Below are 24,305 nucleotides of genomic sequence, written 5' to 3'. Positions count from 1 at the left end.
ATATAAATCCGAATGATAATAGAATTTTAATTGTAATAATTAATTATATAATTATTAACGATCCTGAAGTTAGCAGACAGTTACAAATTTTCGGATTTTTTTTTCAACAAAAAATTACAAAAAAAAATACACATGTAGAAAATTTAACAAACTATAGGTGCAATTTTTCAAAATATTTTTTTTTTATAGTCAATCGTTTTTAAAAAAATCCAAAAACTGTCAGACGTCTGCTAACTTCAGTATCGTAATTATTAGACTGCGCCAAATAAAGTCGATATTTTTTTTCGGTCCCACACGAAAATTACTTTGAATGTGACATAAAAAAAAATAAACTTGAGCAATATTATAATTGTTTTAAGTGATTTTATTAAATTTCATATTATTAATATAAAAATTGTTAGTAAATTTTTATAAAAACTATAGTATTTTCATTTCACTTTCAATTAGCAATCAAAAATATTTATAAAATGTTAAATACATTAGTTCATTCAATCTTTCTTTCATTTAATACTCTTATTTAATACATTTTTAGCGAAGAACACTTTTTCGACTTTCACATGAAAAATTTTATTTTTACAATTATACGCTAATCTTAGATTTAAAAAGTTCATACATATTTTTCAACTGAAAAATCATTTTAACAGACAGAATCTGTCTTTCTTACATCGCGTTATTGATCTCAAAAGATGTCTGAAAATCGGAACGTTTTTCGCGCAACGAAAATGTAAATTTTTTAAGTAAATTGACTGCTCAAAGGGGCTGCAATTTTCGGCTGACGTACGAAGCATTTCGGAAATGTAGATCCAGTAGATTTTTTACTTTTCATTTCATTTTTTCATTTTCATTCCGCGAAAAACGTTCCGATCTTCAGATCCATTTCAAAAGGACTCATTTTTTGCGCCCTTCTGACTTTAAAGACCTTCGACATATTGAAATTAATTCTCTTCGTTTCTTATATTTTTGTTATCCATCGCACTTGAATTACTAGTTAACTTAAAACGCCTATAATTTCTGCACAAGTACGATGAGTATGATATAAAATGAATTCCTACCAATTGTGGTTAAATTTATCACACATATTAATCACGTCTTGATTGTAAAATTTAAAATAACTGTTTTTAAATAATTGATTATACATCAAAATGCTTTGCGGAGAATTCTCTGAGCTGCTCGAATGAGTGGTGTAAGTGACGAAAGTTCGGCGCAATTTTCCAGGAAAGGATGAGCCAGTAGTTCATCAGCTGTCGCACGTTCATCCACTTCAACTGTAAGGCACTTTTCTAAGAAATTTTGAAATGTCGGACTGAGGCTGTCCCACCGAGGAATCGAAGGTTTCCCGATGGCAGCGATCAGATACAATGCTCTCAAAGGCGTATCTTTTAGATAAGGCGGTTCGCCTTCGATCATTTCGATAGCCATGATGCCCAAAGACCAAATGTCGACTTTCTTACCATACTGTTTTCTGGTCACAACTTCTGGAGCCATCCAGTAGGGCGTTCCTACCATCGTCTGTCGTTTTTCATCCCCGTCAATATTCGCGCAGAAGCCGAAATCAGTGACTTTGACCGCGCCGTTCATTCCAAGAAGAACGTTATCAGATTTAATGTCTCGATGAATTATGCCCTTGGAATGAAGGAAACTTATGGCTTTCAAAACTTCGCGACAGACCGCGGCAATCTGGACTTCCTTCATTACAGTCTCGGTAACAACGTCAGTAAGCGGCCCTCCCTGGAGCAATTCCATTATTACCCATAAATGTTCATCCAATAAATAAGCGTCCAAGAAATTAACAAGATTTGGATGGCGGAATTCTTTGAGAACTTTTATTTCTGTTAAAATAAGTTCTTTCTTTGGCTGTTTAGACAAATCAATATCTTTTATTGCAACTTTTTGATTGTAAATTAAATCAGTAGCTATAAATACAGTTCCTGATGCACCAGCTCCAACTTCTTTGGTTTTTTCAAAACGTTTGTTAGGGTCATCACTCTGGCATATATTTCTTAACTCTTCATACACTTCTTCATCTGTCATTCGTTCCAGTGAACACTCGGATTTTTGACGAAGAACAGGACTTTCTTCTTCAATTGTTTCTTTGTCTTCTGGTAAATCTAATTGATACGCATTGAGATCTTCCAATATTTCCGTCAACGTTTTGTCAACGCGGTCGTTACATTTTCTAGGAAGTGGTTTTGGAGGCTTGCTAAGTTTTTTTGGTAACTCTGGTATTGTGTGATCTTGACTGTCAGTAGAACTCCCAGAATTAGAACTTTCAAAATCACCAGTTTGGTATTTGTTCGTTAAAATTTTATCTATTTCCTGGGATTCTTCTTCGATAAAATCTGCAGTAACGAATGGCTTGAAAACTTCTTCTGTAGGTTTTTTTTTAATTGAATAATTGTAGAATTTAATGGCCTGCAGAGCTGCAGCTGGATGTGAATCCTGTTCTGATTTTGAAATCTGAGTATTCATTAACCGGATCCAAGGATCGGGTAATCCTTCAAGTTGACCTTCCGCATTTTTTATGACGTGAAATTTATGAAAAACGTTCGTTGGCAAACCGATTTCAGCGACACTGTTGTCAGTTGTTGTTTTTTTCTTGGAAAAAAATTTTGTTAAGCTGAGACTCATTTTCCTGACGATTAGAAAAATTTTATGACCCTTTTACTTAACAACGACTTCGTTTTTTAAATATGACAGTAAGAATTACACGTGATTAAATATTAAATTTAAAACTGGAGGAAAATAAATATTTTCTTACTTCACAAATTCATACTGGAGTCACTTATCACATATATTATTTGTCGAAACACTTAAATTGCGAGCTCGTTATCTTAACCACAAAAAATTTAATCTCCGATAACACCAGTAGAGAACACTTGTCACGTTCATATGCTATTTTAAAGGCGTCGTTCATCGTCTTTCACTCACTAATATTCACTAGTGGCATAAGTGCATAAATTAGTTAAATTATTTTATGCTAGCCATAAATTTCTGTCGATGTAAAAAAATTTATTAGTTATCTGATGGTCAAAAAATTTAAAAGTCTGTCGCACTTATATTTTTGTATTTTTAAATTTCGATAACTATACAACTTTTTGTTTTGATAATAAATTTAATAAATTTTTTAAATTAAGAAGACTGAATAAAATTTTGCATGTTTACTTGGAAATTGACGACACATTTTTGGAGGCGCGATTTAATTTAAATAAAAATTTTATTTATTAAAAAAACATGGTCAGTTTTACTGTTTCACGTTAAATGGAAACTTTTTTTTATAAATCTGAAAAAATAAACGGCTGAAAGTTTACGGAAATCTGAGCGCGGAATTTTACGTCGAATTGTCTGCAAAAAGATAACGCACATGAGTTGAGAAATGATCTTGAAGTTAGCAGACAATTAGTAATTTTCGGATTTTTTTTCAGCAAATTAATTACAAAAAAACAAAAAATAAAAATGTGCACGTATAGAAAATTTTAAAAACTACGAATGCAGTTTTTTCAAATACTTTCTTGCAGTTCATCGTTTAAAAAAAAATTCAAAATTTATTAGACGTCTGCTAACTTCATGTTGAGATCGATGTCAATTGAGAAGTTGCCCCCCAAATAGCCGGGGCTCTGTAGGAAAGTTGACTTTGATTTATTATCCAATTGCAGCCATAGATTTTAGGCGAATTGAATTCAAAGTTCGGCAGATGCCCCTATAATTTGGCGGCAAATTTACGTCACTTTTGTTCTTCAGTATTTTGACTGTGTGCAAGTCCCTGATTGCAAACCTTGTGGTCAAAAAATGGTGTCAATTAATTGCGGTCAAGTTGACGACAATTTCAGTCTTTGCAATTGTTGACTACAAGTTGTTGCCAACTTTCCCAGAAAAATTGAAGGGGCGTCTGCTCAGCAAACTTAGAAAATTTAATTTTCCCGAAATATGACCAGTATTTGAATGACACTGAAGTTCGCCGCCGTCTGATAATTTTTATTTTTTAAAAAATGACAGATTATAAAAAAGGAAAGTATTAAAAAAATTGCACCTATAGTTTTTTAAATTTTCTACATCTGCGTATTTTTATTTATTTATTTTTTTTTCAATCAAACTGTGGAAAAAAAATTCAAAAATTCGTAATTGTCTGCTAACTTCAGTATCATGTATTTGATGTCAAAATAAAAGCGCACTTTTCTGTTGAGAGCAACCCTGGCTATTTGGGCTGCAATTATACATCATTTTAGTCCATCTAGTTAATATATATGAAACTATATTTAAAAAAGAGAAGAGAGAAAGCTAGATATTTCAAAAAATTAATGTACTGATTTTTAATTTTCTAAACGTGCAATATTTTATTTTTACTTTACTATTTCAAAGTTTTAAAAATTTTCAAATGTCCGCTAACTTTACTATCTTAAAAAAATGTATGAGTGTGAATGTAGCAGACATCAGACAAATTTTAAATTATAAACAAATAGAGTAAATAATTTAAAAAATGCACTTATTAATTTTTAAATTTTTTAAACGCGCATTTTTTTTTAATGTAATTTTATTAATTATTTACTCTATTTATTTATAATTTTAAATTTGTCTGATGTCTGCTACATTACACTCATAAAAATGTGTGAATTTACCAGACTCGAAATAATTTATAAATTTTAAATAAATAAATTACATCAATGAAATTTGAAAAAGTGCGCGTACTGATTTTCCAGTTATTTAAATACACAATTCAAAATTTTTACTCTTCTTACATTTTATTTATTTATTCAAAAATTAAAAAATTCCCAACTGTCAGTTACACTCACACTCTCGTAATTTAAGTTTTTATTTCACGTACGTGCGCGCGTGTGGGACGCGTGTGACGTCATCGTAATATACAACTAACTGTCCGACCCCGACAAACTAAAAATAATAATTATAATAATTGCATATTTGTTTTACCATTCGTGTGTATACTACACACAGTAATATGTCATATTTTTATTAGAAAATTTATCGTAGATCAGTTTCTTGTTGTTATTTGTGTAAATTACGCCCATTATTTTGGTGTATAATTAGTTATGTGCAATAAAATTTTATATTTAAATCATAATGTGTAGGGAAGTGTAAAATATCCACTTATGTGACAAGAATGTGAAATTTAAATTTTAAAAATCCATTAAAGTTTAAATTTTATTATTTCTTTAGTTATTAAAAAATGTTGAATAATTTTTTAGTATCTATTTTAAAATAATTTAAAAATACACACCAGTGATTCATATAATTATTACTTATTACGAAAGATGTTTAAAATTTACAAAAGTATTGACAATATTCTGCGATGACTGGGTAAAAAACAATGAAAAGTAAAATGCCACCATTTCGACGAAAAAAATCTGGAAAATCTTTTCCTATTAAAGTTTGTACTCTAGATGCTGAATTAGAATTTAATTTAGAGGTTAATACTTTATTTATATGAATATTTATCCAATAACATGACAGTAATTTTTTTATTTTAATCGAAAAAATTAAATTTCAGTGGAGAGCAACTGGGAGAGATCTATTTGATCTAGTTTGTAGAACAATAGGACTAAGGGAGACCTGGTATTTTGGTCTTCAATATGAAGACGCCAAGGGATTCATATCATGGCTGAAATTAGACAAAAAAGTACAGGACCAAGGAATTTCGCAACAACCGACGACACCATTTATGTTCCTCGCTAAATTTTACCCCGAAGACGTAGCAGAAGAACTAGTTCAAGAAGTAACTCAGCATCTTTTTTTTCTTCAAGTCAAGCAGGCCATTTTGTCAATGGACATTTACTGTCCACCAGAAGCTTCAGTTTTATTGGCTTCTTATGCCGTACAAGCGAAGGTTATTTTTCTAAATAAAATAAGTTTTTGTTTGTTGGTTTTATGTTTAATTTTTGATAAATTTATAGTATGGAGATTATGATGAAGTTTCCTGTAGACCGGGAATGCTAATCAGTGAACATTTACTCCCTCAAAGAGTAATTGATCAATATCAAATGACGTCAGAAATGTGGGAAGATCGCATTAAAATTTGGTACGCCGATCATCGAGGAATGTCTCGTGATGAAGCAGAAATGGAGTATTTAAAAATAGCACAAGATCTTGATATGTATGGTGTGAATTATTTTCCAATCAATGTAAATATTTTACAGGAGATTAAGATTATTAATATACTTTTCAAATTTTTTAAACTTTCTTATAAAAATATATTTTAAATCAACCGCTTTGGTACTCCGAGTTATTTGAAAGAATTAAAAAAATTTTCAGCAGCAGGCCAATGATTTTTAAAATTTTTTAATCATAAATTCTTAATTTTAGAATAAAAAAGAAACAAATTTATGGCTGGGTGTGACAGCCCTTGGACTAAATATTTATGAAAAGGAAAATAAATTAACTCCCAAAACAACATTCACGTGGTCTGAAATACGTCATATAAGTTTTGATGATAAAAAATTTGTGATCAAACCAGTGGAGAAATCATCGCCAAATTTTGTATTTTTTTCGTTGAAAGTTCGCATGAATAAACTGGTAAATATTAAATTAAATATTTTGAAATGGGTTTAAAATTTATTAAATAAATATAACGATAAGAAAAATGTTTGAGTGTAATTTGTTCAGATTCTTGATCTATGTATTGGCAATCATGACTTATTTATGAGAAGGCGTAAACCCGATTCCATGGAAGTTCAGCAGATGAAAGCCCAAGCCAAAGAGGAAAGGTCTAGGTAAATAAAGTCCAATAAAATATCATTTATTAAAATTATAAGCTAAACATGTGCATTCTTATTTCGACTAAAAAATAATGGAGCCGATCCCCCTCTCAAAATAATTTTACTTGTAGTGACAAATTAAGTAGACACTACTGAGATTCTATGACATGGAAAGTTTCAGATTCCTATCGCTCTTGATTTCTGAGTAATAAAATAAATAGAGGGAAAGAAAAAAAAATTTTCCAAAGTTGCCCATCTGATTTGGCTTAGATTCATTTTATTTTTGAGCATTGATACTCACTTGTATTTTTTTATTTAGGCGACAAATAGAAAGAAATAAATTGGCAAAAGAAAAACAACTGCGCGAAGCAGCTGAAAAAGAAAAAGCTGCAATGGAACAGAGATTGCTGCAGTACCAAGAAGAAATTCGTCTTGCCAACGAAGCCTTGGTATGATTAAAATATTAGATAAATGCGACAAATAAAATTTTCATTTTCATGAATTTTTTCTGTTATTATTATAGAGAAGATCTGAAGAAACAGCAGATTTATTAGCAGAAAAAAGTCGTGTGGCTGAGGAAGAAGCCATGCTATTGAGTCAAAAGGCATCTGAAGCTGAACAAGAGATCACTCGAATTAGACTAAATAACATGAAAACTGAAGAAGAAAAAGTTCACTTGGAACGGAAAACGAGAGAAGCGGAATTACTCACTGAAAGATTGGTTCAAGAGTCTGAGAGAAGGGCAGCAGAAGCCGAAAAACTAAAAGATGAATTACTTCGGGCACGTATAGCAGAAAAAGAAGCAAAAGAAAAACTTTTAGAATTTTTAAGTAGAAATGCTTACACTGCCACCATAACAGTAAGTATTTTTTTAAATTAAATTACTTTTTCATGATACCAGTATCGGAACTTACAGTCAGTCGAAAGAAGCTAATTTCAGTCCAATGCTGCGAATTAATATTAATTAACAAACGCGTAAACTGTGAATGTCTTCAGTCAGTGGGCAGAAACAAACTTCTTTCCACCCTTGGGAAAAAACAAGTAAAATTTCTGCCCGCTGACCATTGGTCGAAAATTAACTTGTTTCTGACTGGCTGCTGACACTGAAACTTTAAGTTCCAATGCAGGTAATCATTAAAAATATTGTGTGTAACTCAGGATTAAACAGGATTTCAGACTGCGGGTGATGTCAGCCAACTTCACTCTGGCCTGAAATCGTTTTGTTGAATCCCCTGTCACACAATACACTTTTTTATAAATTAATTAAATAATTCATAAAATTTTTTACCAGCCTGTGCCAAATATATTTCCATCAACACAAGTTTTACCATCCGATTTACAAGCAGACCTTCAAACTTTACAACTAGATACCGACCCACTACCTGCAGACTTAACATCTTATGATCTTATCACTGATGGAGATGTTGACCAGCTATCATTAGAGATAGAAAAAGAAAGAGTTGATTATTGGGAAAAAAGCAAACATTTGCAAGAACAATTACGTGAACTACGCTCTGAAATAGAGGTAATGAAAGTTGGAGAAAAACAATGTGATTTAGACCAACTCCATGACGAACAAGTTAGACTTGGTGAAAATAAATACAGTACTCTAAAAAAAGTTAAGTCTGGATCTACGAAAGCCAGAGTTGCCTTTTTTGAAGAATTATAAGTTACGATAAAACTATTTTTTAATTAATTAATGTATTGTATAAATATGTTTTAAATTTTAATTAATAGTTTGTAACTTTTATTTTTTAACTGATTGTTTAACAAATTATTTTTTAACTATATATTACGGAATTTTAAATAAACGGAAACTTATAGAAAATATTGTTAAGACTTTCGATCACGATAACAAAAATAGTTAACGTTAATAATATTGTAAAACACAGAAAACTATTTTAACAATGCCATATATTATTTTTATTAAGTGGATTGTTGAGGAGGAACAGCTGATTTATATTTTATTTTAGAGTATAAATCAAAATAATTTAGAGTACTCGACTATAAAAAATTATACCATGAAGTGTCTTAATATAATGGAGTTTTTTATAATGTTAAATCCATAAAAAGTTACGATAATAATTAAATAGTATTTTATATAGCTGTACTAATTTTTTATTGAGAATCGTTAGAATAAATTGGATAATTTTTCATGTAAAAGTTTATTTGCTTATACCTGTATATTTATTTTAACAATATCCTTGCCCGATTCACAGAGGATTTGTTTAAAGTTTAAAACAGTGATGGGCATACTTAAGTACATTTGTATTTTAAGTACTAATTGAGTAATAAATACTTTGATATATAATAATTTTTTTTTTGTAGAGTAAAAATATGCAAGTAATTAGTATTTTGAACAAGTACTAAATACGACATACCGAAGTACTTAGTATTTTATTTATTATTTAATTACAAATACTTTTGTACTTGATACTTTTAATTTCTCCTAATACTAAATACAATAATATTTAGTATTTGATTTTTCAACTAAATAAGAATACTTTTGTACTCATAGAACGGTTCAAGTACTAAGTACATTTGTACTGAGATTAAAAGTTGCATTTAAATACTAGATCATTGGTATTTCTAACAAAAAATAATTAAAAACTCCGAGAGTATTTTTTAGATTGACTATAGAAGTTAAGCCAATAATAAATGAAAACGATTAAACCTTTCAACTCTACAAGAACTTTTTATTTAAAATTTTATGTCAATAGAAAAAAATTTTTTTTTTTTTTAAGAACCCGAAAAGAAATGATGTTATAAAATTTTATATTATCATTTTTGCTCGGGTATATAAAAATGATTGATTAGATTACTGCTTGAAGCTGAAACATAAACTGTACGCGTGCACTTATTTGAACTAAACAGTATAAATTTGACAATAATATATTAATATCATCTAATGAATAAATTTGACTATTAAAATCTTAGGAGTGCAATAGTACATTCAAAAATTATAATTTTAAGTCTCAATCGTCGTATGTAAAGTTCTGGTAGTGATAGAATAAGTATTAAAAAATTTTTTTTAATAGATACTGTGACAATTATAAGTTCTAATTACAATTATGCTTAGTACTTATATCAAATTTAAGTAAAAAGTACAATAGTCTTTACTACTTACTACAACTTTCAAGTACCAAGTACAATGTATTTAGTATAGATAAATCTTCAAAAATACTAAGTTACAAACTATTTAGTACTTTGTCTGTTTCTGAGGATAAGTATTTTTTAGACACGTACCAATAAGTAATTTAGGTTTCAAGTCAAATTTTACTTAAATATTCAGTATTTATTAAATCCTATTTTGCCCATCCCTGGTTTAAAATATTTTTTATTTATTCCCGAATTCCTAGAGGAGAAAAGAATAGTGTAAAATTTATGATAGTAAAGTTAGCGGACATCTGACAATTTTGTAATTTTGAAATAATAAATTAAAATTTTTATAAAATAAAATTTAAAAATTCATGTTTAGAGAATTCAAAATTCAGAACATGTATTTTAAAAAAATTTTTTATATGTAATTAAAAAATTGTATGTCTGCTACATTTACACTCAAAAAATCACGGTTTCAAATATTACCAAAGTCCCTCTATTCGGAAACTGTATTTTTTTATTACAAGTCTCAGTAAAATTTAAATTTGTCATATGTAATATTTACATATTTATATATAAAACATATGTAAATCATAAATTATTAAAGTAACAAAAGAAATGAGTGAATGGAGCAGACATGAGACAATTTATAAATTTTGAATAAATAAATAAATTATTTAAAATAATGAAATTTGAAAAAATGCGCGGGCTAATTTTCCAATCATTTAAATACGCATTTTTACATTTTTTCTCTACTCTTTTATTTATTTTTCAAAAATTTTAAAAATTGACAATTGTCAGTTACATTCACACTCATATATACAAAAAAATATATTTATATTCATGATTGTACATACAAATGATAACCTATAAAAATTAATACCTTTTCAAAAAAACAAAAATAATGCATCTAAATCGACAAAGAATGACATTAATAAAAAATATATGTAATAAATTATTTATACCAAAGAATGAAGTTGCAAAAACCTTTAAATTTAATTTCAGTGCATACACAAATGAGGAAAAAAAACCTCAGTGGAATAACAATGAAGAACCGACAACACATTTTGGTTTTAAAACGATCAAAGAAAGTGATAAAAGTAAAGAAGGTATTTATTTATATTTTTTAATTCAATAATTATTTTATAAAATTAATTTTATCAATCAAAAAAATTATGATCCAGAAGTTAACAGACAATCGGGGAATTTTCGGATTTTTTTTTTTACTGGAGAATTACAAAAAAAAGAAACTAAAAATATGCACATGTAGAAAATTTAAAAAACTAAAGGTGCAATTTTTTCAAATATTTTTTTTCTATTGATTTATTGTTTAAAAAAAATCAAAAAATTATCAGATGTCGACCAACTTCTGTTTCATAAAAAATTTCATTCATCAAAGTCTGGAATTTCCAAGATGAGTGTGAATGTAACTGACGTCAATTTTTAAATCTTTAAATAATGAAAATTTAAAAATGCGTTGTTAGATAATTGGAACATCAGTACGCGTTTTTTCAAAATTTCATTTTCAATTAATTGACATTCACTTAAAATTTAAAAACTGTCCCATATCTGATACATTCCCACTCATCCAAAATATCTGTTCTACAAATTTTTTTAATAAACGATTTAAATTTTTCTTTCAAGTTTATACAGTATTCGAAAAAGTTGCTGACTCCTATGATTTAATGAACGATGCAATGAGTTTTGGTGTCCATCGACTATGGAAAGATCTTTTCATTCAAGAATTAGCACCTACACATGGTTGTAAATTATTAGATACAGCAGGAGGAACTGGTGACATAACTTTTCGGTATTTAAATTATTTAAATAATTTCAAGAATCCAAAAAACATAAAAAGTTATGTTACTGTATCCGATATTAATCAGAATATGTTAGACGTTGGAAAATTACGAGCCAAAAAACTAGGATTTACAAATGAAAATGGATATAATATAGATTGGTTGCAAGCTGATGCTGAGAAATTATCGTGTCCTGATGAATCTTTTACTGCTTATACTATCGCATTTGGAATTAGAAATGTAACTCATATTGATAAGGTACTGCAACTAAAAATATCAATCTGTTTTATTATAAATAAATATTTCATTTATTTATTTAGCCATCTGATTATTTTTACTGACTAAAAAATATTTATTAGGTGTTATCAGAAGCATACAGAGTTCTTCAACCAGGAGGAAGATTTTTATGTTTGGAATTCAGCCATGTAACTAATGATTCTTTAAAATGGTATGGTATTTTTTTTTATGTAGCAATTACTCCATGGTATATATTTATAGATTCTATGACAACTGATCCCACAGACTAGATCCAACTGACAACTGATCTTATAAGTCATTAGTTTCATTAAGATTTTCATAACTTTAATTGTCATCATCTTCAAAACCTTCATCTCCATCATTTTCAATCGAATGTCGATGGGATCAGATGTCAGTGGGATCACTTATGGTGTAAAATTGTTGGAATCAGTTGACGGCACACCATATTTAGACAGTGTTACAATTCTACTTACAATATCTCTACTCAAGGGACTCACAACTTTACTCAGCCTCGAAGTAGAGTTGTCGTTGAGTAAAAAAAACTGAATAGAGTTGAGGCTGAGTAAATTTGTGAGTGAGTATAATTGTAACACTGCCCATATTTATATACAGGACAAGGTACTATATGCTCCCTGAATATATTGTTTGATTTTAGGCTCTATGATCAATATTCATTTCAATTGATACCTGTGATGGGAAAATTGATTGCCGGTCAATGGGAACCGTATCAATATTTAGTCGAGAGCATCAGAAAATTTCCAAAACAAGAGGAATTAAAAGTATGTAATTTAACCCGTCAGCACTCCCGTGATTTTTAGTATCTCGCTTGCGCGACAGCGACATCCTATAAGTTGAATAGTGTCCTGTGAGCAAAATGCTTATGACGGGAGTGCTGACGGATTAACTAATAAATGAAATCATTCCATATAACGAAAAAATGTTTCAGGGTATGATAGAAGAAGCTGGATTTAGGCAGGTCACCTACAAAAATTTGACGTTCGGAGTAGTTGCTATACACTCCGGGTTCAAAATATAAAATAATTGTTCATAATTGCCAATTATTTTATGCAAATAAGATGAAAATGATTCGCAAATATAAGAACTGTATCAAGATCAGATACAATCGTGTGTATAATTATGTATTTACCAGCGAATTGATGACAGTTAATTTTATAAATAAAGAATATATTTAATTATAATTAATGCCCATTACGTTAAAATTCTATAAATAATTTTTACCTTTATCTTAAAAATTTACTGTGCCATAATTATAAGTTTATAAATAAAGAATATTGTTAAGTATTTAAATATACACTTGGACTTTTTGCAAATACTTGTACGTCTTAAATTATATTAAATATACAATATAATATAAAAATAAAACAACGTAAAAATTTTTATTAGCTTTAGATTATCTGCTAAAGTTATTTTTTATTAAACAGTAAATAATTTTAACGAATTGTTCGTATTATTTAATTAATAGTAAATTAGAAGTTTTTGTCAGATTAAAGAACAATTAATTTATTTCAGCAACCAGTTCTTTTATGGTTATTTAATAAGTATTATTAAACCAGCCAATTTTACACAATATATATGAGTACAGAAAAAGATTTAGATGAATTTACGTTTATTTATATTTTTAAAATCTAACAAAGTAATAAAATTATTTAAATATTTTTTATATTACTTTTTGATACGTTTTTAATTTTTGAAACGGCAAAATTATATTAATATTGATATTATTGCATTCATACCTCTGTAATACTTAATATTTTTACTATAAAATAATGTATGGCGAAAAATATTGAAAAAAAATAATGAAATTTAAAAAATTAATTTTGTTTTAATATACAAATATATCACGATAAGAAGCTGGTAAGATTTTTGCTACTTATAATGTATAGTGGCGGTAACACATATAGATTGATTCATTACTTTCTTAATGAATAAGATATTCTTTTGTTATGCTATTACTATATCATTTCTTTTATAGCTTTTAATTTTGATATTCAAGTGCATACTAATCGTGCATAAAAAATGTACGTTATACAGATACAGATGATTTAATTTTTATTATTTTTTTTTATAAAATTATAGGTAACGTAAATATGAAAATTAATATTCAATATTGGCGACTATTATTCACAAGTTTTTCTGTCATTCAAGAGATGATACAATTTAATTTTGATCTTTAAGTATACATCGATTTGTACATTACATTAATATTCAAATGTCAATTTCCATTCTCATAAATTCTTTGAGTAAAAACCGCCAGCACTGAACTTAACTATAAAATATACCTAATATAAAACAGAACACAACAGTTTTTTTTTGGCATACGCGATACATTCCATCATGTAAAGGAGTATGTCTTTTTTTCTAGTAAGTTTTCATACCCTTAGACTTTTTTTTTCTAAGTTAGCATTTAAAACTTTATTATCCGGAGAATTAACAATATCGGAAATTATTTGATATATTCATTAGATTTTTGTTATATATCTTTATCGGTTACAACCAGTATATATATATAAATATATATATATAAGTTCACATATTTAATTTGAATTGAAAAATTTATTATTGATTACGAAATTGATAGAGGATAGGGAAATATAATTTAAGATAAGAGAGTAAGAAACCAGCTTATCCACTCTTGAATAGAAGAATTGCTACCTGACCTAAGTAAAAGTATATGAAATGTCTTGTTTCATGTGTTACGTAGCTGCCAAAATTACGTCCAACAATACAATGCCACGTGGGGTTGTATTTTTTATCGAATTCTTTTTTTATAAATGCAGCAATATCCTAAATAAAAAAAAATATATATAAATAAATTGTAGTAATGGGTTCAGTAATAAAATTATATACTTTTCATCTGATTATACCTTTTCGATATTGTATTTCTCTAGTGCTTGAGTTGCACAATCAACGGCATCTTGTTGCATTTCCTCCGACATATCGGCATTTTTGATCACAGCTTTACGGTCTGACATTTTGTATGGCCTGCAACAATAAAATTCATAAAAAATACTTTTATTTTCTTGCAAGTTTCTATTTCTTTGGGTCAGTTTTTCAAACCGGGTTTAAATTACTATTGCTGGTATATTTATATATATACTAGTAATATTAATTAAAACCCGGTTTAAAAAAACTGGCCCTTAATTATTGATACTTAAAAAAAAAAAGAACTTAAAATTAACGCTTGAAATAAATAAATTATGAATCTATCGAATTATTCGAGCATGAAATATAAGATTTTTATCTAGAATTCTCCATGATTATTAAGTTTTGTTTGTGGAAATTAAATTTGATTGGTATATTTTTTATTATTTTGGTATGATGATTGGTTGTCATAGAAACATCACTAAAACAGTTTATTAAAATTTATTTGTTTATCATTTACACGACAAAAAATGAAAAGTAACTGAAATATTTGAGAAAAAAAAAAAAAGGTATAGCTCAAGAAACGTGGGCTTATTCAATCATTGATTTAACAATTTGATACCTTGAAAAATAAAATTGCTTTTCGATATTGACTAAATCGTACATTTTGCGTGACAAATACTCTTTCAGTTCATGCTCCAATTTTGTTACCATATATAAAATCAATTATTTAAATTAGTAGTAAATTTACGTCTAAAAAATTTCAAATGAATTTTAAAAAATTCAAATTTTATTAGAGAAAATTACAATTTCCAATTAAAAAATTTCTGAGACCTTAAAAAAATTGATATCAATTTTTATAAAATAAAAACTTTTTTCGGAGAAGTTATTTCTGGTTGTATTTAAAAAATTTTTTGACTAAAAAAATAGATGAGCTTAAAAAAAAATGAAAACATTTTTCTAAGTTACTTCTGGTTTTAATACATAATTATTTAGAAACCTATTAAGCGGCACACGAGAAATTTTCACAATCGCATGGACATCAAAAGCTGGCATATTTTAATTACTGATTTAATTAATAAATTTAAAAAACAAACATGATCACAAATAAAAACCGAACTTGCTGGCAAGCTTTTATGGTTGACTACTAGTGGAGTAAAAAAATGTTTTGTCGATAAAAAATAAAAATAGATATAGATCTTAAGCGGTTGACAACTAGGTCAATTAAATATCAATTTCTATCGACATAAGAAATAAAAAATAAATTTTTAGTGTTCAATAAATATGAGAAAAAAAAATCCAAAATTAGTCGTCGTATGAAGAGAATGTTTGGGAAAAATGTGGGATATTTTATAAAATAATTAACGTACCTTTTTTAGTAACAACCTTTATAAATTTAAGTTTAAAATACTCGTAATTTTTTCTTCTAATCTATCGTAACTTTATAATTAATATTGAGTAATTAATGCAATGACTTTTGCGTGCACGAACCGATACCAAAAATTTTTCGTTCGGACTAAAGATTGAAGCGCCTGTGGCTGCACTTACCGAGTTCTGATTGGTCCTCAATTAGGGTCTTCTATCAGAATCTTCTATCAACCCAGAATGCATTGCAGCCACGATGAAAATGGCGGGTAAAGTAAACTTTAAACTTTTTTCTTTTTTTTTTTTACAGTCCGTCTATACGATAGAGGAAAGAAAATTTTAAATTTTTATATTAAATATCAAAGATTTCAAATTTCTGTGTGTAAATTAAATATTTATGTGAAGATTTAGTGTTGGAAAAATTTTCAGCATTTTAATTTACCGCGAAAAAAAAAAGATTATTTATGATAATCGTAAACTTTGCATGCAAACTCACACAGAAGTTTAAAGTCAGGTTTTAAAAATAGTCTCAGAGTTGCTCAGCAAAAAGGTCTTTCAATTTGACGTCAAATTGCATCCGACTTATGATGGGAAGTTTGAGTTGACAAGTTTTTGAATATGGGTCTAATTTCATCAGAACACTGAGAGTTTACAAAAACTTTCTACATATTTTATGATCCTAAAGTTAGCAGACAATTAAAAATTTTCAAATTTTTTTTTCGACAATTTAATTTAAAAACTAAAAATATGCGCATGTAGAAAATTTTAAAAACTACAGGTGCAATTTTTTTTTTAATTTTTGGATTTTTAAAAAATTTAAAATTTAATTGTCGGCTAACTTCAGTATCGTCAGATTTTCTACAGAGAAACAGTTTCGGTCATTGTGCTGTCAAGTTGCAAATAACATTTGATTATGCAGCTATTTGATACAAGTTGGCAACAATTTCCAGCCACAATAAGAACATAATTTGACAGCGAAAGTTTACGTCAAATTGTTGGTAACTTTGTTCGCCCGACGACGATTGCATTCAACTTAGCGACAAGTTGCTGACAAGTTTACGTCAAATTGCGAGCGACAAAGCTTCCCTAGCACAGTTTGCTTAGCAAAAGTTTACTTTACAAGAGTTTACTTAAATTTTTCCTCAAATGTCCGTCAACTTCGGGCTTCAAATTCACTTCAAGTTGTAAACAAATTGTCGTCAAAAACGGAAAAGCCCGAAATTGACGGACATTCGACGAAAAATTCAAGGAAACACAAGTTACCTCTACGTTGAGAAAAAATTACTTTTGCTGTCAAATTGTCAGCAACTTTTGTCAGAAAAAAAGCATCAAAAAGAAAGTTTTCCGTCAACTTGCAGTCAGAAAGGCCATGAGGAAGTGTCAAAAAAACTGAGACTAGTTGGAAAGCATCCTGCAGTTCGCAGATGGCCATTGCATCGCTTTAGTTGATCAGAAAGATAACCAGAAATACATTTCTACCCTTGGACTCACATAGATTGTTCTCTCTCGTTCTATTTGTCGAGTTTATATTTTGTACTGACTGTGTATCACTTGTTCACCGGTAACTGCCATCTTGTTTAATTTACACCAAATTGGCATAAGAGTACAATACGCAACCATCATCATATATTTATATTTTTGATTAAAGTGTCCAGTTTCTCCAATATTTACCATTATGTCTCATGGTGGCAGAAATGAGTGTAGAATTTACGTAGGAAATTTACCCCCAGATATCAGAACAAAAGATATTCAAGATTTGTTTTATAAATTCGGCAAAGTTACATTTGTTGACTTGAAAAATCGTCGAGGACCACCATTTGCCTTCGTTGAATTTGATGACCCGAGGTTTAATCATACAACTTTTTATTTACTTATACATATTTATAAAATACTATTTTTTTACCCATATAAATACTGTTATTTTTAGGGATGCTGAAGATGCTGTTCATGCTAGAGACGGCTACGACTATGATGGATACAGACTGCGAGTAGAATTCCCTCGGGGTGGAGGTCCTAGTAATAACTTCCGCGGAGGTCGCGGAGGCGGTGACAATAGCAGAGGAGGTCGTGGAGATATGGGAAACTCAAGAGGGCGAGGTCCACCTGCACGTAGATCGCAGTACAGAGTCCTTGTAACTGGATTACCTCCATCTGGTAGCTGGCAGGATTTAAAAGACCACATGCGAGAAGCCGGGGATGTATGTTTTGCTGACGTTTACAAAGATGGTACGGGTGTTGTAGAATTTCTTCGGTATGAAGACATGAAATATGCAGTCAAAAAATTAGATGACTCAAGATTTCGATCCCATGAGGTTTGTTTTCAATCATTATTGGATCCTGTCAGGAAAAAAAAAATTTTGTTTCGGAGATTAAATATATCTCATAAGTTACTTTAACAAACAACGAAAATCCACGGAAAATTTCAGCTTTATAAACAATAATACAAAATTAGAATTTAATTTTGACCATATGTTGGAAGTTTCGTCCCTTTATTGGGATTTCTTCAGCAACCCAAACAAGTCATTATAAATGATTTACAAAAATTATATAAATAAACAAAACAATTAATTATACAATCATATTTATATAATTTTTGTAAATCATTTATAATGACTTGTTTTAGTTGCTGAAGAAGTCCCAATAAAGGGACGAAACTTCCAAGGTATGGTCAAAATTAAATTATAATTTTGTATTATTGTCTACCTCCTTATGATTTTACAATTTTATTAAGTTGATCTGGACACGATTTTAAATTAATATATTTCAGCTTTATATTTCAATAATTGAGCTGGCGCACGAGGGAATTTCCTTTCTCATTTAAAATACTCAAACTTTTTTCTATCAACTTTTTGAGTAAATACCACTACGGACTTTTTTTGTCGGAAATTTAATTTCCTACAAGATCATGAAATCTGAAATTGAAAAAAAAAATTTTCCTATGTATTTTAAATGGGACAGGAGACCCTCCGTGCGCCAACTCAATTTTTGAGACAGCTAAAATTTTATGAGGATTTTCTTAATTTCTTAAAGTGTCTTCTGAGTTATTTTTAATCTAAACAAAAAAATTTTAATTGGACTGATACATAATTTTATTGTCTGATTCACAGGGTGAAGTTGCTTACATCAGAGTAAAAGAAGATCATGCTACGGGTGAACGTGGTCGCAGTGAAGATCGCGAAAGAGGTCGCAGCCGTTCACGAAGTTACAGTCCACGTCGTCGAGGCTCACCAACTTATTCCCCATTACGACGCAATTATTCGCGATCAAGATCACGTTCCAGGTCTCGTTCGTACGACTAGTGTGTACGTATATGTCTCACATGATACAATAATCGAAAATTGAACGACTCCTTTGCTTTGCCACGTCTCACTATTTTTTTATGTGGATATTAATTATCTTCTTTCCAATTTAAATGAACTGAAATGATGCTACCCCTAAATATTTTATCTAATAATTATTTTTACATTAGAAATGGTTGTTATTTCGTTTTCAATTTAATTGAGTTAAAAACATTTACGTCTACAATGACGTAGACATAAAAGTATATACATACTTATTAAGAATATGGAAGGATTAATATAATTATGCTGAACGAATTTTTCATGATTGCATCATTAAATTTATAACATTTCTAAAATTAATTCTATTAGAGTAATACATTCCGTTGAGCTCATTTTCGTTTTTTTTTTTTTAAATATTTTTAAGTTATTTTAACCGTCTGACGATCGTACGAAATAAAAACATTGAATTATATTTTAAAAATGAATGGACGCCCAAAATCAAATAAATATCGTCTTCTCTAGATGGCCAACTCATGGTTGAACCAAAAATTTTTTACGTAACAGTTTAATCCATTTCAATTAGTATAAACATCAATAACTTTTGATAATTGTAATCTATAATTAATTTTAAAATTAACTTTTGGAAATATATGAGAGAATTCAAAAGATCATCAAAAATATAGCCTACTTGAAACTAAACACATTTTTTAGGCAAACTTGTGAGTGCTCAGTCATAACTATATATAATATTTGAAATCAAATCTTTGAACTTTAGTATCAACTATTTTTTTTTGTTTACTTGGTTGTGGTTTTTTTTCTTTGTACATATCGATAAAAGCGTTCGTAATATAGTTTTTTATTTATTAATCTCCACCCTTGTCAGTTTTCGTTGTAGAATTAACTTTTAATTCGAATGCATATATATATATATATATATATATATATATATATATATATATATATATATATATATATCGTTCCTCTACCTTAAAAAAAATCATTTCATCCAATAGATTCTCATAGATTTTTTATAAGAATGAATTTCTACATTTTGTTACTTGAAAAAAAAAACTGTTTTCGGAAAGAGGTTCGAATGTGTGCGTATGGGTGGATGTGAAAAAAATGGTCTTTTTGAACTATATTTTTCAGATGATTTAATCGATTGAAACGAGTCTTGGTTCTGTAATAATTAAACCGAAGACAGTTCAACTGAACGACATTTCAACTGAAAATAACCTGGACCCCCTTATTTAGGTGTCCTCGTATCAGGGATTTTTTGTCGATTAAACCCTGATTAAAAACTCCGATTGAAAGTCTATCGGATTTCAATCTGATCCGAACTGTCGTTCGGTTGAAGTGTCTTCGGTTTAATAGTCGCGGCACCCGATTCTTGCAGCAACAAAAATAATTTATTTAAAGTTTGATCGAGTTTAAATTAAAAACTAATTGATAGAAAAATTTCAAAGTATTTCAAAAATTAAATCATTAATTATAAATCCAATATATTTCACGGGTCATTTAGATTTTAGTTTTAAAGAACTCGTTCGACTGCTACAAAAATTATTTAAATTCCTCATTTCGTTAAAAAAGTATTTGAAGCGAAACAGCTCAAAAATATATGTTTAATAATTTTTTTGATCTCGTGAGAAGAAAAGTGCTAGGACTTCGTAATCCAAATGTTCTCATAGAATCCACTCAAATGGGTCAAAAAATCGCATAGAGACCAATACGTCCATTGGTTTTTGATCCATTGAAGTGGATTCTGTGTGAACTTTTGATAGGGTGGCAAAAACGGTTAATCAATTTTTTTTTTTTTGTTTTTTCAAAATAGTTTCCGCTTTATCAAATAATGATACAATAAAAATTCGTTTTTTTAAGTCATCATGTGGTTCAATAATCAGAAGAAAATAATTTTGAAATTTTTTATTCCTCTTTTTTACTATATAATCTATGGGATAATTAGTATCAAAGTTTTTGAAATTAGAGGCATTCGTCCAAATCAGGTTGCATAGACGGTACTACGAAAAAAATTTAACGCTTGAAGAGTTTTACCAATGATTTTGTTCATAGCTAAAAAAAATGGCTTCTTATTAATTATCTTATTAATTGCATTCACAAAAACAAAAAATATCAGCCAAAAAAAAAAAATAGTTGGTTTCAAAGCTTTTTGATTTAACATATGTATAAAATTATTTGAGAGTCTAATTGTAATACCGGTGAATGTATTCATATTATGAAGTAACAATTTTCGTTATAAATTAAAAAAAATTTAATTACACCTGAAATTTTTATATGATACATAGAAAAACTATTTTTATTTTGAAATTAAGTTTAAATTTTCAAAAAATTGAATTTCAAATTCACCCGGTAACGGCATTAGACACTTGAATAAATAATTTAATATCGATTTGTTTTCTTTTAATTGTACGATTAAAAATCTTTTGAATTAATTTTGAAATTTTGACTACTGTAGTGTTGCTAATAATTGAAGGAAAACAAATTAAGTAACAACATTTTAAAATTATAATAATTATTATTACATTTATTTGTGCAGTTTGTGTTTATTAATTAAGTAATTAATGTATTTATTACTCATGATTTGATTTTTCAATGAAATAAGATTATATGTGTATATAAATATATATATGTATATATATTTATATATATACATATATATTTATACGTATACAATGAAAGAACTAATGTATTTTTTCTTCTTTTGTATATTGGATTGGATTGTAACACAATGAATGAAAAACTCATATCCACATGAACGTTACTTCTTCGATGGATATTATACATATTCTCTTGACGATGGAATGGGATGGACCGCGTATTTTGGATGGAGTTTATTCCGAGAGTAATATTATATACAGGATTATAACTTAATCGTCGATGGGATTAATCGGACATTAAGGAATGATTAACAAGAGGAAAATCAGGATCAGGATTATAAAATCGGATGAAATGTGGGAAGTGACTATTAGTTTAATTTTAAAACAGATAAATTCACAACCTCTTTATTTTAAAAGAACAAATAGTATTTTATTCTTTTTTAAATAGTTAAATATTCGCTTTTATTTTAAATGAGAATTAACATAGAGTCATTTTTTACGTTAGTTAAATCAAAGATAGATTAAAATTACCCGCGTTTTGTTAGTGGACGTTTAAATAAGTGTTCCGCAATAGTTCAATAGGCATGACAAGATTAATTTATAATATTCAAGAGGATTTGAAGAATTAATCTCTATAAAATGACTTTGCGTTTCGGTGGGATTTTACAAAAATGAAATCTTTGGAGGATTCAGTTGGATTTCAATAATGAAAAAAAAAAAAAACGTGGCGTGAGAGAAATTAAGTATGAATAAATCTACCGGAATTAACTTGCGTCAATATTAAAGAGTAGATGAAGGATTTTCGAAGTGTAATTTCTTCTTGGATAAAATATTGTTCTCACATTGATAAATTATCGGGAGTTACTTGTATGTCGCCGTGAATATGCAATAATTCGGATTATTTAAATTTTGTCAATTGTGTGAAACAGAGCTTTAAGTCAAGTTATAGATTGACGGATTACTTCTATCGGACTGGATTAAAAATGGAGAATAAGACAGCGCGTAAATGACACTCGATTATGGATATCATTTCAGTGAATTAAATGCCTGAAAGCATTTGGACATCGATTCTTATAATTAGAGGTATAAATGATACACTTAAATTTTGCATGCCTTTGCTTATTCCGTACATAGTTACACTATTTTTAAAAACAGTCGATGATGCACGCGAAAACTCTGTTTCCTATCAATTGACAATAATCGGTAATAATTCATTTTAACAGATGGGAAAATCATTTTTTCCAAATAGTTTTCCTTTTCTAGTGTTTTACTGAGTATGTATTTTTTCCATTCAATCAGAAGTTTTTTATTCTCCTTTTAACATAACAGTGATTCATCTACAAGCCATTAGTGTCCTCCATCTTTGTACCTCGGTAGTATTTTATTCCTTATATATTTTACATCCTATGATTTAGAGCTACGAAGTTCTCATTAATAAACAAACAAACATTCACAGAATTTAATTAATAAATCTAATTTTTAGAAAACAGTTTTTTTTTTCTTTATTTTTTCAGAGAATGATTTCAATCATAGATAACATTAAGTAGAAATATTAATCGCTAAAATAAATAGAAACAAACAAATTGCTACACATTTAAATTAAAAATAAATTTTAAAGTCTTTTATCATTTAATGACAGAATTAAATTTATTTCAAATCAAATTCATTGAAATTAAAATGCGATTATTACAATGTTTTTTAAATTTGATAACTACTTATAGTATTTAATTCTAGGGAAAATTGAAGGCTCGACCATATAATTTTTTTTTTTAATGAATTTTTGTAAAGAAAACTTTATTTTGTAACTTTACTATTGCAGCTGATTTTTATAAGTAATCATAGAACTACTACACGTTTGGAGATATCGTATCGGTTTGAGTCCAAATCTGAATGGTCATTTTGATGTATAGGTAACATGAAAACAATGCAAAAACTTGCTGATTTCCAGGTCAATTCCGAAACTTCTGTCATCTTGTTGTTGGATGTTGGCTACTCGAACTTTCATCAACGGATGTCAGCTTTATGTGGATTTTGATTACCAAGAAATTCAAATATTATTATAAATTTTTTTCTTTTTTTATTTAACTTCCCGCTAAGAAAATTGAAAATTTTCAGAACCAAAGAGAAGTTATTGGTTCCGGTAAGATTTTCGAAAATCGAATTTTGAACAAATATTTTGAAGCAATTCTGGCTGTTTTCAAAATGATGTTCGAGTGTATGTACGTCTGTATGTAAATATTCTGTAACTTGAACAGGGTAACCGATTTGAATCTTTGATGCGGCATTGGAGATGGCATTAGT

At 28.6% G+C, this 24,305-nt stretch overlaps 5 protein-coding genes across 5 annotated transcripts; 3 read left to right on the top strand and 2 right to left on the bottom strand.

The window, feature by feature from the left end:
• Positions 1-343: 343 nt before the first annotated feature.
• On the bottom strand, positions 344-3,256 carry LOC130677675 (serine/threonine-protein kinase PAK 2). The gene has a single exon (XM_057484508.1). The coding sequence runs from the start codon at positions 2,626-2,628 to the stop codon at positions 1,138-1,140; it is 1,491 nt and encodes a 496-aa protein (XP_057340491.1). The 5' UTR covers positions 2,629-3,256; the 3' UTR covers positions 344-1,137.
• Positions 3,257-4,894: 1,638 nt separating this feature from the next.
• Positions 4,895-8,867, top strand: LOC130677114 (merlin). Its single transcript, XM_057483715.1, has 8 exons — positions 4,895-5,419; positions 5,501-5,836; positions 5,904-6,131; positions 6,313-6,522; positions 6,613-6,719; positions 7,024-7,153; positions 7,228-7,563; positions 7,996-8,867. Exons 1-8 carry the CDS (start codon positions 5,321-5,323, stop codon positions 8,371-8,373), a joined length of 1,824 nt encoding a protein of 607 aa, XP_057339698.1. The 5' UTR covers positions 4,895-5,320; the 3' UTR covers positions 8,374-8,867.
• Positions 8,868-10,561: 1,694 nt separating this feature from the next.
• Positions 10,562-13,193, top strand: LOC130677115 (2-methoxy-6-polyprenyl-1,4-benzoquinol methylase, mitochondrial). Its single transcript, XM_057483716.1, has 5 exons — positions 10,562-10,912; positions 11,448-11,860; positions 11,962-12,050; positions 12,516-12,639; positions 12,807-13,193. The coding sequence occupies exons 1-5, from the start codon at positions 10,708-10,710 to the stop codon at positions 12,894-12,896; spliced, it is 921 nt and encodes a 306-aa protein (XP_057339699.1). The 5' UTR covers positions 10,562-10,707; the 3' UTR covers positions 12,897-13,193.
• A 78-nt stretch (positions 13,194-13,271) lies between these two features.
• Positions 13,272-16,287, bottom strand: LOC130677116 (dynein light chain 2, cytoplasmic). The gene is made up of 3 exons (XM_057483718.1): positions 16,114-16,287; positions 14,746-14,863; positions 13,272-14,665 (listed from the first exon to the last, which is right to left on the bottom strand). The coding sequence occupies exons 2-3, from the start codon at positions 14,851-14,853 to the stop codon at positions 14,504-14,506; spliced, it is 270 nt and encodes an 89-aa protein (XP_057339701.1). The 5' UTR covers positions 14,854-14,863; positions 16,114-16,287; the 3' UTR covers positions 13,272-14,503.
• A 1,240-nt stretch (positions 16,288-17,527) lies between these two features.
• Positions 17,528-21,240, top strand: LOC130677213 (serine/arginine-rich splicing factor 1B). Its single transcript, XM_057483888.1, has 4 exons — positions 17,528-17,669; positions 17,757-17,953; positions 18,036-18,420; positions 19,216-21,240. Exons 2-4 carry the CDS (start codon positions 17,784-17,786, stop codon positions 19,405-19,407), a joined length of 747 nt encoding a protein of 248 aa, XP_057339871.1. The 5' UTR covers positions 17,528-17,669; positions 17,757-17,783; the 3' UTR covers positions 19,408-21,240.
• The last annotated feature ends 3,065 nt before the right edge of the window (positions 21,241-24,305 follow it).

This window comes from Microplitis mediator, chromosome 11, assembly GCF_029852145.1.
Source record: "Microplitis mediator isolate UGA2020A chromosome 11, iyMicMedi2.1, whole genome shotgun sequence".
NCBI classification, from domain to species: domain Eukaryota; kingdom Metazoa; phylum Arthropoda; class Insecta; order Hymenoptera; family Braconidae; genus Microplitis; species Microplitis mediator.
Note: the sequence above shows the minus strand (reverse complement) of the source record. Positions and strands in the feature narration are given on the sequence as shown.

Bases quoted from the DNA above. Each gene is read 5' to 3' on its own strand.
- LOC130677114 (XM_057483715.1), top strand. From the start codon at position 5,321: ATGAAAAGTAAAATGCCACCATTTCGACGAAAAAAATCTGGAAAATCT. The intron at 6,523-6,612 runs GTAAATATTAAA...TAATTTGTTCAG, and splicing joins AAGTTCGCATGAATAAACTG to ATTCTTGATCTATGTATTGG. The intron at 6,720-7,023 runs GTAAATAAAGTC...TTTTTTATTTAG, and splicing joins GCCAAAGAGGAAAGGTCTAG to GCGACAAATAGAAAGAAATA.
- LOC130677675 (XM_057484508.1), bottom strand. From the start codon at position 2,628: ATGAGTCTCAGCTTAACAAAATTTTTTTCCAAGAAAAAAACAACAACT.
- LOC130677213 (XM_057483888.1), top strand. From the start codon at position 17,784: ATGTCTCATGGTGGCAGAAATGAGTGTAGAATTTACGTAGGAAATTTA. The intron at 17,954-18,035 runs GTTTAATCATAC...TGTTATTTTTAG, and splicing joins GTTGAATTTGATGACCCGAG to GGATGCTGAAGATGCTGTTC. The intron at 18,421-19,215 runs GTTTGTTTTCAA...TCTGATTCACAG, and splicing joins CAAGATTTCGATCCCATGAG to GGTGAAGTTGCTTACATCAG.
- LOC130677116 (XM_057483718.1), bottom strand. From the start codon at position 14,853: ATGTCAGACCGTAAAGCTGTGATCAAAAATGCCGATATGTCGGAGGAA. The intron at 14,666-14,745 runs GTATAATCAGAT...TTTTTTATTTAG, and splicing joins AGAAATACAATATCGAAAAG to GATATTGCTGCATTTATAAA.
- LOC130677115 (XM_057483716.1), top strand. From the start codon at position 10,708: ATGCATCTAAATCGACAAAGAATGACATTAATAAAAAATATATGTAAT. The intron at 10,913-11,447 runs GTATTTATTTAT...TTTTCTTTCAAG, and splicing joins AAGTGATAAAAGTAAAGAAG to TTTATACAGTATTCGAAAAA. The intron at 12,051-12,515 runs GTATGGTATTTT...GTTTGATTTTAG, and splicing joins ACTAATGATTCTTTAAAATG to GCTCTATGATCAATATTCAT.